The sequence below is a fragment of the Poecilia formosa genome, unplaced genomic scaffold, assembly GCF_000485575.1.
Source record: "Poecilia formosa unplaced genomic scaffold, Poecilia_formosa-5.1.2 Scaffold238, whole genome shotgun sequence".
In the NCBI taxonomy this organism is placed as follows: Eukaryota; Metazoa; Chordata; class Actinopteri; order Cyprinodontiformes; family Poeciliidae; genus Poecilia; species Poecilia formosa.
This window is the reverse complement of record NW_006800177.1, coordinates 174,954-189,541: the sequence shown is the minus strand read 5'-3', so window position 1 is coordinate 189,541 and position 14,588 is coordinate 174,954. Positions and strand designations below refer to the sequence as shown.

Below are 14,588 nucleotides of genomic sequence, written 5' to 3'. Positions count from 1 at the left end.
TTGTCCTTTAATCTCAGAAAAACTAGTTGTGTTACACAAATTTAGACTCATCTTAATATTCTGTTTGAGCGGTTTGGTTTTCAGTTGCTACACAGTACAGAAACGCCCCTGGTCAAATTAATAAACTAGCTGATATCAAACTCAGAACCATACTTCTGCTTGTAGGTGACAGTCTTTAATTCACACAATCTCACGATATTCTCACAAGAAAATTTGAATGAATGAATTTATTTTTTATACCTGGTTTAAATTGTAGCCATCAGATTGTTTTCAGCAGGTACAGTTAAGACATTTCACATTTCAATCCTTACTTGTAAGAAGGATTCATCATCAGTTCAAGATAATTATAGACAACCCTGAGCATCCTCTTTATGAGACTGTAACACAACTCTCTGTCTGCTGTATCTACATGATGCTGTTTGTTTGCTAATGTTCTCTAACAAACCTCTGAGGTCTTAACAGAACAGCTGGGTTTATACTGGGATTACATAACACACAGGGGGATTTATTTGCAAATTTGGTAATATTTAAAAGTAATTAGTGGCACACTTTTTATTTTTACAAGAAATCTCGTAAACTTCTTTATAAAGTTTCTCCTCTTCACAGTGCGATTTCGTGTTGAAGTCGTCACATAAAATCCCAACAAAATAAACAAAATTTTCTCTTTTTTTGCACAAAATGTAAACTGTTCAAGTTCAAATTAGCTTACGAGGCCCAGTAACAATCATGTTGTCACTATTATAAACATTACGGTTCTCAACATTAGAAAAATGCATTTTGCTTTTGAGAAACATCTCTGATCACCACACATGCACCAAAAGGTGATTATATGCTGTTGCTGCGATTACATTTACTCTAATGTTTACTTAAAAAATGTAATAGTTCATGGGAGCTTCCACCTTCAAATAGCGGTAAAAGTGATATGCTTCATTTGAAAGTTATGCATTTCAAACATTATGTGTTTACAGATTGGTTGTTGACTTGGACAGGGTGGATCATTTCTCGGAGGGGTCATAGATGCCAAATTTCTGGAGAGACATTGAGTCTGGACAGGGTCACAAAGGCCAAAGATCACAAGGAGAGCTGTGTCAGTCTCCTAAACCCCACAATAACATTTTCAGCCCTTTTCACCTTATTCATATCACCAATGATTGTATAAGTGTAGTTCTAAAGCAAAGCCCATCTCGCTAAATCTAAATGTCTGGACGGATTTTTGTGGTTCCTATAAAACTGGGGGGAATGTTCATGATGCAATCCTGTAGCACAACTCTTCCTTCATGTTCCAAGTAAGCCAGTAAATGTTCTGCTTGCATATTGCCAGAGTTTTTTTTTTTTTTTTTTTCCAGCCCTAAAACCACAACAGTTTAATAAACCACTACGTTTAGTGAAAACAAATCGCCGTTTTAGGAAAATCTGGTGGGAAAGTGCATCATTCTCAGTCATCAGCATTGTTTGATGATATGGTTTGTGGTGTCTGAGGTTTGGTGTGAGACAGCACAACCCTCAAAAATAATAATAATTAAAAAAAAAAAAAGGTTGGAAAACAATGGGGCCTATCGTGTTCAAACACTTTTATGCTCATGACTTTCATATTGCGGCCTGAGCATACAGAATTGAAAACTTTGTGGAAGGGTGGGAGAGATGGTGTTGCAATCTTTGGAGTGTTGAGGTGAAGCGGAGAGGAGGAGGAGGAGGAGGAGCGCAGGTTGGATTGTGTTCTGGTCAAAGTGGTGCAGGCCTCATTTGATGTGCTACCAGTCAAAGCTTCCTCTGTTAGGTGGCAGGTCTGATGCTTCCCCTGAGGCCTGGGCCCTGGAAGTGGACTGGCAGAGCAAATAAACAGAGAGGAGGCGCTCGCACTCAACACCTTAACACATGTATACTAACACAAGTTAAAAAGAGCCTCTAGAAGTGACCTGCTGCTGTGCTAACACCCTATCATCTTTAGGAAGAAGTTGCTGTAAAACCTTTGCAGAGTTTCAACAAAGACGAAATCTGAGATTTAACAAAAGAAGAGATTTTTAGCGTTTAGAGCTTTTTCAGATGTATGTCAAACATGCTGAATTTCTTGCTTCTATTGTGAAACCAAAGGGACATAAAAGTATAAATAATGGTTTTCTAAACATGCTTTGAGTGAGAACTGTGAAAACAGTTGAGGCACCTTATAAACTTCTCTCACCTCACAACTAGCAGAAAATGAGCGACACGGTGAAAAGATGTAAACAAAAACTGTCTGCATATGAAACGAATACCGACTTCAAAAAAGGAACATGAAGACGCGGCTCCCCTCCAAAATCCCATCTTATTTGTCTCCCTCATCGTGCTAATGTGTTTCAGGGTAATGCATCACCCCACAACCATGCACAGTACAATGCAGCGAGCCAAGTTTTACAGCTCTCTTCATCTGTGGAGGTTTTAAAACAAATAAATCACTTACATCTCGGCTGATGGATACAGCATGCCCTAACTGTAACACGTATGAGCTTCATTAGTTAGATGCATCCATCAAAGTGGCACACACATGGCTGGGCCCTTGTCCTGGTATGTCAAGAGGCCATTGACCTCCACTGAGCTCCACTTCCTGTGTCCCTCCCACCGCAGTCCCACAAGGGAACACTGTGAGCTCACAACAACCGTCATCCCTGAATCAAAAGCCATCCTCCTCCTCATGCCAATATCCCCTACTTCCTTTCTTACTTTTATTTCTCTTTCCTCTAAACATCAATATTAGATAAACTCCCATCTCTGCCACTATGTCAGCCACTTGAAAGGTCAGTGATGTTTAAGATGAAGATAGTTGCTCTTGTTGTTTTTGTTTTTTAAACCAGGCAGGTCAAAATTAACAAATAATTTTGGAGTTTTGTACATTTTGATCTGTTGCTGGCCTGCACATACCCGCCTTCAGCTAGTTTAACTGGCTTTTTCCTCTGGCCGAGGTCAAAGTTGAGGCCAGGATTGAACCAGTTTTTCAGATAAAGAACCAGCGGTAAAACCAAACGCTAGAACCCGGTTAGCATAACCGGCTTAGTATAAAAACAAAAATGGAGGCTGCTTGAAATAACAAGTGAATAATAAAAGAGAAAATTGATCATTAGGTCTTTCAGAGGGCTAATGGTCTAAAACATATGGTCAAATTTACACAGAAATATTTCACCAACACATAATCAGACTTCTTCCATGGTCATCCAGGCCTGCCTACCGTAATCCTACAGAAAATCTGTGGGCTGAGAAGAAGAAAGTACCTGGATGTTCTGAGAGATTGTGCAAAGAGAAATCATATATCCTTTTCTGTGGTCGCTCTAACCTTGAGCAACGTTATAAAAGACTAAGAGTTGTCTTATGGCCAATTTGGGTGGGGGTGTCTGAAGTATTGACAGAAATGCTTCCACGTGCTCAAATTAAATATTTAATTTCTCATTTTTCCACTGTGAGATTGCGCCACTGCAATAAAAGATTCGTTTTGTGTGTTTTTCACACATTTTACTGGAGGTGATCATAAATGCGTCACTGTATCTCTGCCTGCCAGTTGGGAGGATTGGGCTTGTTGTGCATAGTTAACAGAGCAGCATTAATGGAAAGCTTCACCCAGGCTGTCAGGACAACGGCAGAATATACCGGGGTTAAAATCAGCGAGGGTTTACTCCGTAATATCCTTTTTAGTGCATTCCTGTCTGCAATTGCTCAAATAAATCATGGCAACGCTGTAGCCGAAACCATAATAGAGAGCATCCCCTCTGTGGGAGGAGACCACTTTCTAAAGTACATAATCTTCAGTGTAAAGTGATCTGGGCCCATGCCTGCCTCTGGATCTTGTCTTTGTGTTTCTAGCCGTGCTTTCAAGCTGATTTTGGCTGAAAATGCACCAGCAGAGTGAGGTTACACAAGAGCCTGCTTACACCTCTTACTGGGTCAACCCCATACCAGCTGAGATGACCAATAGAAGAAATTCATTTGAAAAAGGCCACATCAAAAGACAGATTTGAGAATCAGATCAGTATACTCTGAATTGGTTTGGGCTATATTTATATCCACATTGATTATTTGGTTTAGCAACTGTCTGTTAGATGTTTGATTGAATCAAACCTATAAAGAAAAAAAAAACAACAAAGTTCAGATCAGTCTCCTTTTCCCGCCATTAATCAAAAAGATTATTGCTGTCTGCTGCTGTTGCGTGTGAGATTTCTGCTTTATTTGTATCTATCAAAGCTAATGGAAGTGTCACAGTGCATATCTCAGCGTGCGCAATGTAATGAATATTTGGTTCTGTTTATTGTAATTTATTGGCTCTGGGTACACAAGCTGTCAGACCCAGCAGCCAACTGTCATGGTTGATGATACCCATACTGACTGTATCAGCAGAAGCCAAGAAGGACTGCTTGATCATGTTCATTCTGTTTTTATTATTAACACACACTTTCAACGGCTGATTTACTGTAAAGCGTGTGGCCTAGCGCTGCTAATTTCAAAACATGCACACACAGGTTGACCCAAAACTCGACATCAGAACAGCATTAAAAAGACATACATTACTTCAGCATGGCAGCCATTCCACTCTAATACACTTACAGTAAACAATTAGTAAAAGAAAAGGCAACTAAACAATCCAGTCCTGCTTTTTATGATGCAATGGATACTGTCCAAAGAGTTAGTTTAGGGAATGAACTCACATGAAAGTAGTTCTGTTGATCTCAGTTCAAGAATGTCATGTTACGTTGCTGTTCCAGTGAACAGTTGTTGTTCCAGGGGTCTGGAAACTTTTATCATACAAAGAGGCAGGTTTGGACCCCAAAGGGTAAAATACAGCTAAAATCATTACAATCTAGTGAGCACAACATTACAACCACCTACGTTATGGGATCTTTTAAGGCATGGACTCTACTAGACTTCTCATAGTGCGCTGTGGTATCTGGCACTAAGATGTTTGCAGTAATCTTAAGTACTGGTGTTGTTCTAACTCGGTTCTCCAGCACTTCCAAACAGCTTGGTTTGAAAGAGAATTTGGATACCAAGTCTAAACTATTTCCTTCCTATTTCACTTCCTTGTCACACTATTTTTTGGTGTATCAAAATATGTTTGAAGATGTAAAAAACAGGTAAAATCTGAAAATGTTCTGAAAATTTTCTAGATCTATGCATGCAAGGCAGTGTAGTTCAAAACTTTGCTATTAAATCAAAAGTTATCTACATTTTTGGGCCAAAATAAGACATATAACATTCTTCCAGTGTAACGTTCTGTTGAGGTCTTACACTTAGCCCATCCGCCTGCTGGAGATGAGCTTCTCTATTTGACTCAGCTCAGTAGAAATACATGATCAGATTGAATCCATTCCCTATAAATATAAAGTCATCTAAGCAAAAACAGTGAATCAGTCCGAGGTTACCTGAAGCTAATGGGAAACGTTCAGAGTATTTCACTCTAACTTAGGATAATAGTGGCTTGCACTGTTTAAATAACTTAAATGAATGCAACCAATCATGCAACAAAGACTCTTTCATATAAAAGCAGCTGTTACAGGTTGGACATGTCCTGGTCTAAGTCTAACTGAACTTGATGGATTTTCCTTTGCATGAAATGGTAGGAGCCAGCAGGTCACCCCCACAAAGAGAGAGCAACTTTAGGCCAATAATATGTCAGTCAGAGCAGAAGAGGGAAGAACCAAATGGAGAAAAAGAAATTATGTCAACATCCAGTGAAAGTTTAGAATGATCAGAGAAATACGATGCTGACATTGGCCTAAATCTATGTATGCATGTCTTAAATCTCAAACAAAGTTTGCTGAGAGGATGTGGAAAAGGACGCTGGCAGAGAGACAGTTTGTTAGAGTTGTGCTTAGCTTAATTAATAAATCCTGACTGACGTTAAAAGGCTGCACCACCTCGTTACGGGATAATATCCCAGGCCTCATACATCACTTGGGAATTAGAATATTGTAATGTTGCCTTTAAATGAGACTAATAGTCTGCATTTGATGCCAATAAAAATCTTCTAACTAACAGAAAACATTTTTACACACACAGATGGAGTTCCAAAACAGTAACCTATATTTCATTTGAACTTTTTTTCAGAGCTTATGTCAAGTTGAATTTGCTTACAGGCTCTCTAAACAGTTTCCATTCACCTTCCAAAAGCAAAAGCACAAAGAGTTGATCCTGCACTCCACTCTTCTGCCCATTAGACGTTTTGGGGCAGCTGCTGGTCTTGTGGGATACGTCTCTTCAGGTTTATTTCTCAAAATAGCTCAAACTCAGTTATATGTGATGAAGAACCTCTGTGAACATTTTTCATGTCTTGCTGCAGAAGCACAATTGAATTAAGTTGTTGCACATAAAGTCTGTATAATTAGAGTAATTGTCATACTGTAAAGTGAGCCTCTGATTCTTTCTCTATTTTTTTGCAACCTCTAAAAAGTTCTCCAGCAATTTTGCCAATTTTATGATATAAAGACTCAGTTATTCAATATATGAATATATGATATAATGAAGATATATGCCCTTTGACATATGTACATGCAGTCAAAGTTAAGTCTACTGTGTTGATTATGTTTCTTTAGGTTAGGATTCTTATTCTTTCTTATATCTTATTATATATAGCTGCCCAGTTCTACCCACATTCGAAGTGGCAAATGGAATAAAATCTCTGTAGCAAAATGTTTTTTTTTTGTTGTTGTTGTTTTTGAAAGAAGCATGCACACAAAACCAAGCCAGCAGCACATAAAGTCATCCGACAGCACGTAAGAGTGCCCACTTGACCAGCACTTCATGAGAAAAACCTCAAGAATTTCAGGGAGGATTATTGTGGGAAAGGAGAAATCCAGACGACTCAAACTCTGCAGAAGAAACAGGTCAAAGTGACCTCAACATGTGAGTGAGGCAGACCTTTATGCACAATTTTCTGGCTCTCAAGGAGCAGCATCTTCTCTTTAAAATGAACAAATCCAAAAAAACTGAAAATGAGATAAATTGCAGAAGGTTGTTCCTTGAAACTTTTGTGGTCCTATCAGAGAAATAATACAAATCAAAGGCAGACTTCTTAAACCAGATAAACATTTATATTCATGTAAAGTGAAGACCTTTCAGCATCTGTAACACATTAACTCATCTCAGAAGACCAACTGACTGACGGATGGATCGACAGATTGACTGAATGAGTGTCAGTCTTAATCTCAGCGTTAACCCTCCCCTTTCTCCACCTCACCTCCATGTCTGGCCTTATCCAACCTTCTCAACACTCCCAGCTACAAGCTGCAGATTAAAGCTACCCTCATCTGGATCTCATCAGTGCAGGCCAGCCGTTGTGTTTTATAAGTTATTTTTCATTCACAAGAAGGAGGCATAGAGGGGGACTCACTGTGATTTAAAGTTGTAGGGAGGCTAGATGGAGGACAATAAAAGCAATGTTCTATCGAAGAGAGGTCTGTAGATGGGGCATCATTTTAGATCCCCCTCTGCCTCTTGCTCAAATGTCTGCATGAGTTTCATGTGCAATCTTTGTACCGTGGCCACTTTCTAAGCCACTTCCTCGCTTTTTCTTTCCAGCTGCAACGTCTGTAAAGTGTGGTGAATTGTTGTGGGCTGGCTGGACGAGTGTCACTTCCAAACATTATAAATCATTTGTGGTAAAAAGAAAAAAAAGAAAAAAATCTTCATATAAAACACCCCACCCCTTGTGACCCCCACCTCTCTGAGGAGAGTAACCATACATGCTCTGCAACTGCAACCTACAGCAATCAGAGGGAAATGTTGTGAACTTCTTTCTTCATATGGCTTGTCAGTGGCAGGCTAATTAGTACATGGAGGTCTGTAACAGAATCTAATAAAGCAGGGAAGGGACAATTAAGGGCTGTAGGTAAGTAACCAAATGGAGAAGTCAATAAAAAATCAAATATCCAAACGAGAAAGTAACCCAAAAAGTAAGAAGTAAATTTTGAAGGTTTTAACTTGTTAAAAACTGAAAAAAATACATAAGTGAATGTTCAAAAGTAAATAAGTAAATGAAAATTAAATCAGACACAGAAATGTATATAAATGAATTACAAATATATAAAATGTTTTGCTGTAAATAAGTAACGACGACAATGTTTTCATCATTTATTTACTAATTTACGGATGGATGGATGGATGGATGGATGGATGGATGGATGGATGGATGGATGGATGGATGTGCACAAATTACAATTTTCATGACAGGAAATCAGACAAGCTATAACAATAGCAACTTTGTTCTTTTTTTGTGGATAATTACTATGCCTTTCACAGCAGTAATTTGAAAGTAGAAAAACACATTCCACTAGTATAGCAGCTTTCACTCAGTTTAAAGGTGAGTGAACTGCAAGCCGGACTTCCTAATGAGTGCGTTTGGTGCCCCAGATCTCCACAGCTTTACTGTAAATGATCTATAGGTCACTCCGTCAGCTGCACGCATTCCTCTGTGTGGTCTGTTGTCCTCTGACTTCCAGATGTGAGATATCAACACTTCTGTCTGCTGCTATTCTTAACACAAGTGCAGTTGTTAGCACAACAGTTTACTCTGTGTTTACTTTTTATTCAACAGCCTAAAAATGTGCTTCTCAGTGGGGTTTTGTCTGGATATAAGGAAGTCTTTATGGTGCCTATTTTGATACTCGTGTTGTTCAATTCATGCAATTTTATTCTTTTGAAATCTTTTTTAACTGTCATGCTGTGACTAATTAAGTTTTAAAAATATGAGTTATGTTATGTAGCTATGCTAAAACCTACTGTTATCATTTGCAAATTAATACACTGTGTTATAGGAACAGACAAAAAAAAAACAAACAAAAAAAAAAACAACCTCACCCAGTAGAATAAGTTCTACTGAAAAAGACAATTTGTTTCCTGATCATGCTAATGGACCAACATTTAATTTTCTTCCGTCTTGTATTGCAGGAGGAAGTGCTGTGATGGATTCAGGTTTGTGATGGGCCAGTGCATACCTGAAAGTAGGTAAACCATACACTGATCTGTTCTCACTAATGTGGAATTGAGCAAATGGAAATAACTGCAGAAAATTCCAGCTGATCTAAAACAAGAGAAGTTTTGTCTGAGAGGAAACAAAAGTGATGCGTTTTTTTATTCAGTTTATGCACACTTCTGTCTAACTGCAGATTACAGACGCAAGCTGATGTTTTGCAGCATTTATTTCTATATGATGATTGCAGCTAATGAAAACATTTAAGATACATTATGTTAATGTAGAAAGGTGTGGTTAATGAAAGGAATGTTTACTAGCTGGGTGTAATTTTCCGTGGTGCTTTAAATTTAACAAATGAGCATATCAGAACTCATATTCAAATTTTTCGGTTGTGATTTTACAACATGTTTTAGAGGCAGTCTTTCATGTGTAAACTATGCTGAAAGGGTCAGAGGAATTTCTTTACTTTCTCTGAAATTGGTCAGGAAGTAAATTAAAACATTTAAAATTTTCAAATAAAACCTCTAGAAGATCTCCAGAAATACTAATGAACTATAGATCAAGGCTACTTTGAAGTTTAGCTTAGTTCTATTATATTTAAAGGAGGACATTTTTTCACATTATTTGTGACATGCATTAACTCTATTTTGCATCAGCCACTAGATGGTGCTGTGCCTCCAGGCTGAAAACAAGCGCTTGTAATGGAGTGATTTCAATAAAATCTGCATTGTGGTGAAATCAAATGTCATGGACATAAACCGGGAGAATATTACTTTCAGAAAAGTAAACATTACTGTCTGGCTCTGTTACACAAAATCTAAAGAGTTAAAGGCAGCAGCAGTTTCAAAAATGAGGCCCTTAGGGGTCAGGTTGTAGATTTCATGTTCGCTTTAAGCTGAAATAACACTAACCAGCTCAACACTGCGGTAACAGTCTTAAAGTATTAAAGTATTTAGTTGTAGTACTCATATACTTCTTTCATTTTACATTTTTTTCCCTTCTGATCTTTGTAGTGTGACACAATAAAAGGGGGATTTTAGCTCGTTAATAAGTCGTGCAAGTTTGACTGGCTTGATATTTTCTTCCATGAGCTGCTGGAACGTTTCCCAGCAGTGAGATGAGTCGGTCTTCTCTTATCGTCTTCAGGTGTGGATGTCTGCGCCGCGTCACCCTGCGAGCAGCAGTGCACAGACAACTTTGGTCGAGTCGTCTGTACATGTTACCCAGGTTATCGCTTCAATAGGGAGAGACACCGCACCCACAAGTCTCCCTACTGCATGGGTCAGTATGGCTCTCTCTCTCTTAGTTTACATATAATGTATTGTCTCTAATAACACAAAAATTTTGATTTTATTTGAACAATGAACACCTCTAGTTTCAGCCTCCACAGCCTCTTTCTGTGTAAATTATATTATGCATGTAAAATATCAGACATCTTGGTGATTTTTATTGGTTTTCATGTCGCAGTTTATAGCTGGACCTCCGCTCTTTGTCTCTTTGCATGTTTTGATCTGCCTACAGACATCAATGAGTGTGAGGTCTCTGGTAAAAGTCTATGCGACCATGAATGTGTGAACACAGTTGGGAGCTTTCTGTGCCGCTGTCGCACCGGTTACATCCTGGCATCAGACCAGCGGTCCTGTATCCTAGTGCACAACTGTGAGTTGACATATGTTTTCTGAAACTGATCTGAGCACTTTAAACATATATAAAATATCTTTGGCATATATTGTTTGTCTCTTCCACTTGATAATTGTTATCTACAGCCCATAGTTGACTGTTACTATGAGTCACACCACAGAGTTCAATTTTATCTCTCAGTTGTGCGCTGAATAAGTTTTGTACCTTTGTATGTCCAGTGAGCACTACATTTAGGTTTGATTTACCATTCACAGAACATTGAAGGAAAAATTGTGACGCCCCTCAGGGTTTTGTATAGTTTCAGCTTTGTAAAGGTTATGCACCTTTGCTACTAGTGATACTAAAGTTGAAATCTGGCTTAAAACTTTTTAAATGGTGCCAAAATAAAGGCCTATTTCCCATTTTTTTAAAGGAATTTGGACTACATTTGACAATTAACCTGAACATATAATTCTAAAAAAAAATAACAGAGATCCTTTAAAATGCAATGGAGAAACCTTCTTCGTATTTGGGAAAACACAAGATTGTGCATTTTTAAAACTTCTTACCTTTGGGAACTTAATCCTGAGAAAAGTACGACGATGAACCTGCATTGTTTACAGATTCTTTAAAACACAAGTAGCAACTCGCCTCATTCTTTTGACTCAAAGTCGTGTTTACAAAAACATTAGTAGTGCATATCCTGTTTAAATGGGCGGCTTTCACCAAACAGAAGATAAAGAATGTCTGTTGTGTCGTGCAGTGAGTTCTTCGGGAAAGTCCGACACTTTGATGAGTGCTGGTTCCTGCTCGTTCACGTGTCAAGATTTCATGAACATGAAAAGCAGCCTGTTCCAACTCAAGCTGCGGCTGGGAAACACACAGTCGCACAACCAGGTAGGAAATCTGCCACATTTAAAGCGCTTGAGCCAAAGATATCATAAGAACATTTTAATTTTATGCTGAGGAATGACAAGTGAGCTTAATGTCATGGCTTAAGATGACTCTTACTCGAATTTAACTTTAGGCAGCAGAGACAGCTGATGCTTCCAAAAACATATTCATCTTCTGGTGTGTTTGCAGGTATCTGGACTGGCAAACAACAACAAGCCGATTCGAGCAGGAAAAAGTACGGACAGCCCCTGTCTTCCTGGATTACCTGGCCCTCCAGGTGCTCCTGGTCTCCCAGGTAAGAATGAAATGACAAGGATGCTTGTGACAACTCAAACGCTACATATGCAAAACATTTGGTAACACTTTATTTGAAGGGGGGTGAGTAAGACTGACATGACACTGTCACAAACATAACACCTGTCGTGAACATGAATAAGCCTTCATGAATATTTATGACTGTTGTTATAAAGCGTCATTTGGTAAATTATGACACTTTTAATACAAAGCTGACATGATTCAAAATGTCTTTGTTATGACAACTTGACATTAACCAATAAATCATTGCTGATATAAATTTGTTATAAAAGTATTACTGATTGCACTTTAAAAATCAGGTAACTTTATGTTATTAAAGGTAAAGTTTAAACAGTAATGATTTCTTAGTTAATGTCAAGTTGTCATAACAAAGACATTTTGGATAAAGTCAACTTTGTATTAAAAGTGTCATAATATACCAAATGACGCTTTATGACAACAGTCATAAATATTCATGAAGGCTTATTCATGTTCATGACATGTTATGTCATGTTTATGAAAGTGTCATGTCAGTCTTATTCAGCCCCCTTCAAATAAAGTGTTACCACATTTTATGGAAGTGATTAAAACCATAGTAGTTGTCATGAAAATGATTTTATTTAGACAAATTAGAGTGGCACTTTTTTTTTACTTTAATATTGCCACCCACTCCTCCATTTTACTTTTCCTCCATTAAATAAAATCTGGCTGTCTTCAACAGGGCACCCAGGAGAACCAGGAAGCAATGGGGATCCAGGGGAAAGAGGTCCACCTGGTCCAAGGGGTCCACGGGGAGACATGGGGCCCATGGGACCAGAACCTGATCTCAGACACATAAAGAGGGGCCGCAGGGGACCAATGGTAAGAAAAATAAAAAAACAATCTACGGTGTAGGTCACTAATTCAGAACATTAAATATGCATTAGATCAAAACCTGAATCAAACACACCTGCTTATCATAAAACTAGAGTACATGATGAGTTTATGACACAATTATTCCCCCCAAAATACCCCAGGTCCATATTCTTTCTGCTTCAGTTCACATGCACTACTTTATATTTCAATAAAACATTTGCAACCTTTCACAAGGCACAATGGAACAACATTGAAACAGAGAGAGGAGTTTTCTCCATTAGTACACACATTTCAGTGATAATTGCAGGTAAAATAAAACAAGTCAGATCTTTGAGTCTTTTAAAGAACTGAGGATTTCATTGTGGAGTTTGTTAGAACAGTGGAGAAGGATGCCACAAGATTTCTCTGCAAAATACACTGCTTTTAAAAAATATTCATCTCCCTAAAGATTTTCCACATTTAGGCTACAACAGTTATAAACTTCAATATGTCTCACTGGGTTTTTGTGTGATGGGAAAACACTTCATTTTGCATTGCTGTAGAAGGAAAATGAATTCAGAGTTTTCAAACTAACCTATGAATACAATTCTTTAAATTCTGGCTATATTTGTATCCTGACTCCCTTAATCTGAGACTGATTAATAAAATCCAAAAGTCACGTAACAGCATTTAGAAGATCAGGGAGGGTATAAGTCAATCCACCACTTCAAAATCCAATATGGCTGCTTTGTATGTGACAAAGCTACAGAAAAAACTCTACTTGCACAGCGGATGATTTGTGCTCGTTTGGTGAATATGTTTTAATAAAGTCAAAATTGCTGAAAAATACCATGTCCTTATCATTTTAACAGGGACCGCCCGGGGCTCCAGGAAGAGACGGATTAAAGGTTGTGAAAGTAGATGTTTGTTTTTAATTTTGTATCTCTTCTTGATTCTGCATTTATGTGCAGCTGCAGTCGCCATCTGGTGCCTCTGTTGCATTAATGCAATGATCTGACTGCTCTACATCCATATAATGCATAAAATTGTATAAAAAAATAAATAAATCACCCTCTAGCATATAAACACTAACCACAAACTCTGAGTTGAACAGCATAACTTGCAGATCCTTACTTAGCAACCATTAGGTCCATTTTGTGTACAATTACTTACTAAATACTTACTTAATAAAAGCCCAACTCAGTTCAGGTGTATTCACTTTATTTGCAGTACAACGGCAGCAGTTCTTCACAAAAGTCATTTGTTGATTCTTAGCAAAGCGTACAATAAATAAATGAGTAAATATTATACCAGTTCCATTGATTCAGTTGACTTCATGTGGATTACATTTAGGCTGGTCCAACCAAATCAAACCTATAAATTGTAATTATGTATTTAATTTTAATATTTAGTGAGCACAAATGGATAGCTTGCATTATTGGATTGGTACTGTTTCTTATTCATCTTTAGCCACTTTGACTCTTAAATCCCCAAGTGAAGCTCTGCATGTGTGATAATATACTCTGTACCACGTTCAGTCTCTAAGGAGTTGAGAGAAACTGGTTCATCTTTGCTGTTTCCTGCCAACAGGGTGACAGAGGAGCTCCAGGACCCAGTGGACCCCCTGTGAGTATAACCAAGTGAATTCCTTGATCTCAAATCCTCAGCCTCTTCTGCTACTTCTGAATCTGGAATCAGACATTCACCACATCCCAATCCTTCCTGTTTTTAAAGGCATCTGCAGACCCTATCACTAACACCATGCTCATTTTTACTGAGATATTACCATAGTCCAATTACATTCCCTACAGGTGTTTTATACCATTTGCTATCAGCTTGAGAAAATAACTACCGCTGGAGATTTTTGAATAAAAGTAATAATGGTAGAATCGTGTGATAAAATGTAGGCAGTGATGCATGATGTTTACTGTAATTGAAAAAACGATTGACTGGGATTTCCACTCAGTAAAAAAATCTGTACCTAGCAATTACTTGGGTATTTCTGACTGCCTTTGGG

General features: G+C 38.1%; 1 protein-coding gene across 2 annotated transcripts in view; it reads left to right on the top strand.

The window, feature by feature from the left end:
- Positions 1–14,588, top strand: part of LOC103149860 (collagen and calcium-binding EGF domain-containing protein 1-like) — a 35,145-nt gene that overhangs the window by 17,779 nt on the left and 2,778 nt on the right. The window contains exons 3-10 of one of the 2 annotated variants that reach the window (XR_477511.2): positions 8,905–8,957; positions 10,076–10,210; positions 10,451–10,588; positions 11,313–11,446; positions 11,633–11,738; positions 12,459–12,598; positions 13,444–13,479; positions 14,110–14,197. Coding sequence is in view for 1 of the 2 variants with exons in the window: in XM_007569211.2 (XP_007569273.1) it covers positions 8,905–8,957; positions 10,076–10,210; positions 10,451–10,588; positions 11,313–11,446; positions 11,633–11,738; positions 12,459–12,598; positions 13,444–13,479; positions 14,162–14,197 (778 nt within the window). In the remaining variant the exon portion in view is untranslated. The remainder of the gene's footprint in view (positions 1–8,904; positions 8,958–10,075; positions 10,211–10,450; positions 10,589–11,312; positions 11,447–11,632; positions 11,739–12,458; positions 12,599–13,443; positions 13,480–14,109; positions 14,198–14,588) is intronic. The other variant, XM_007569211.2, reaches the window with a different exon arrangement.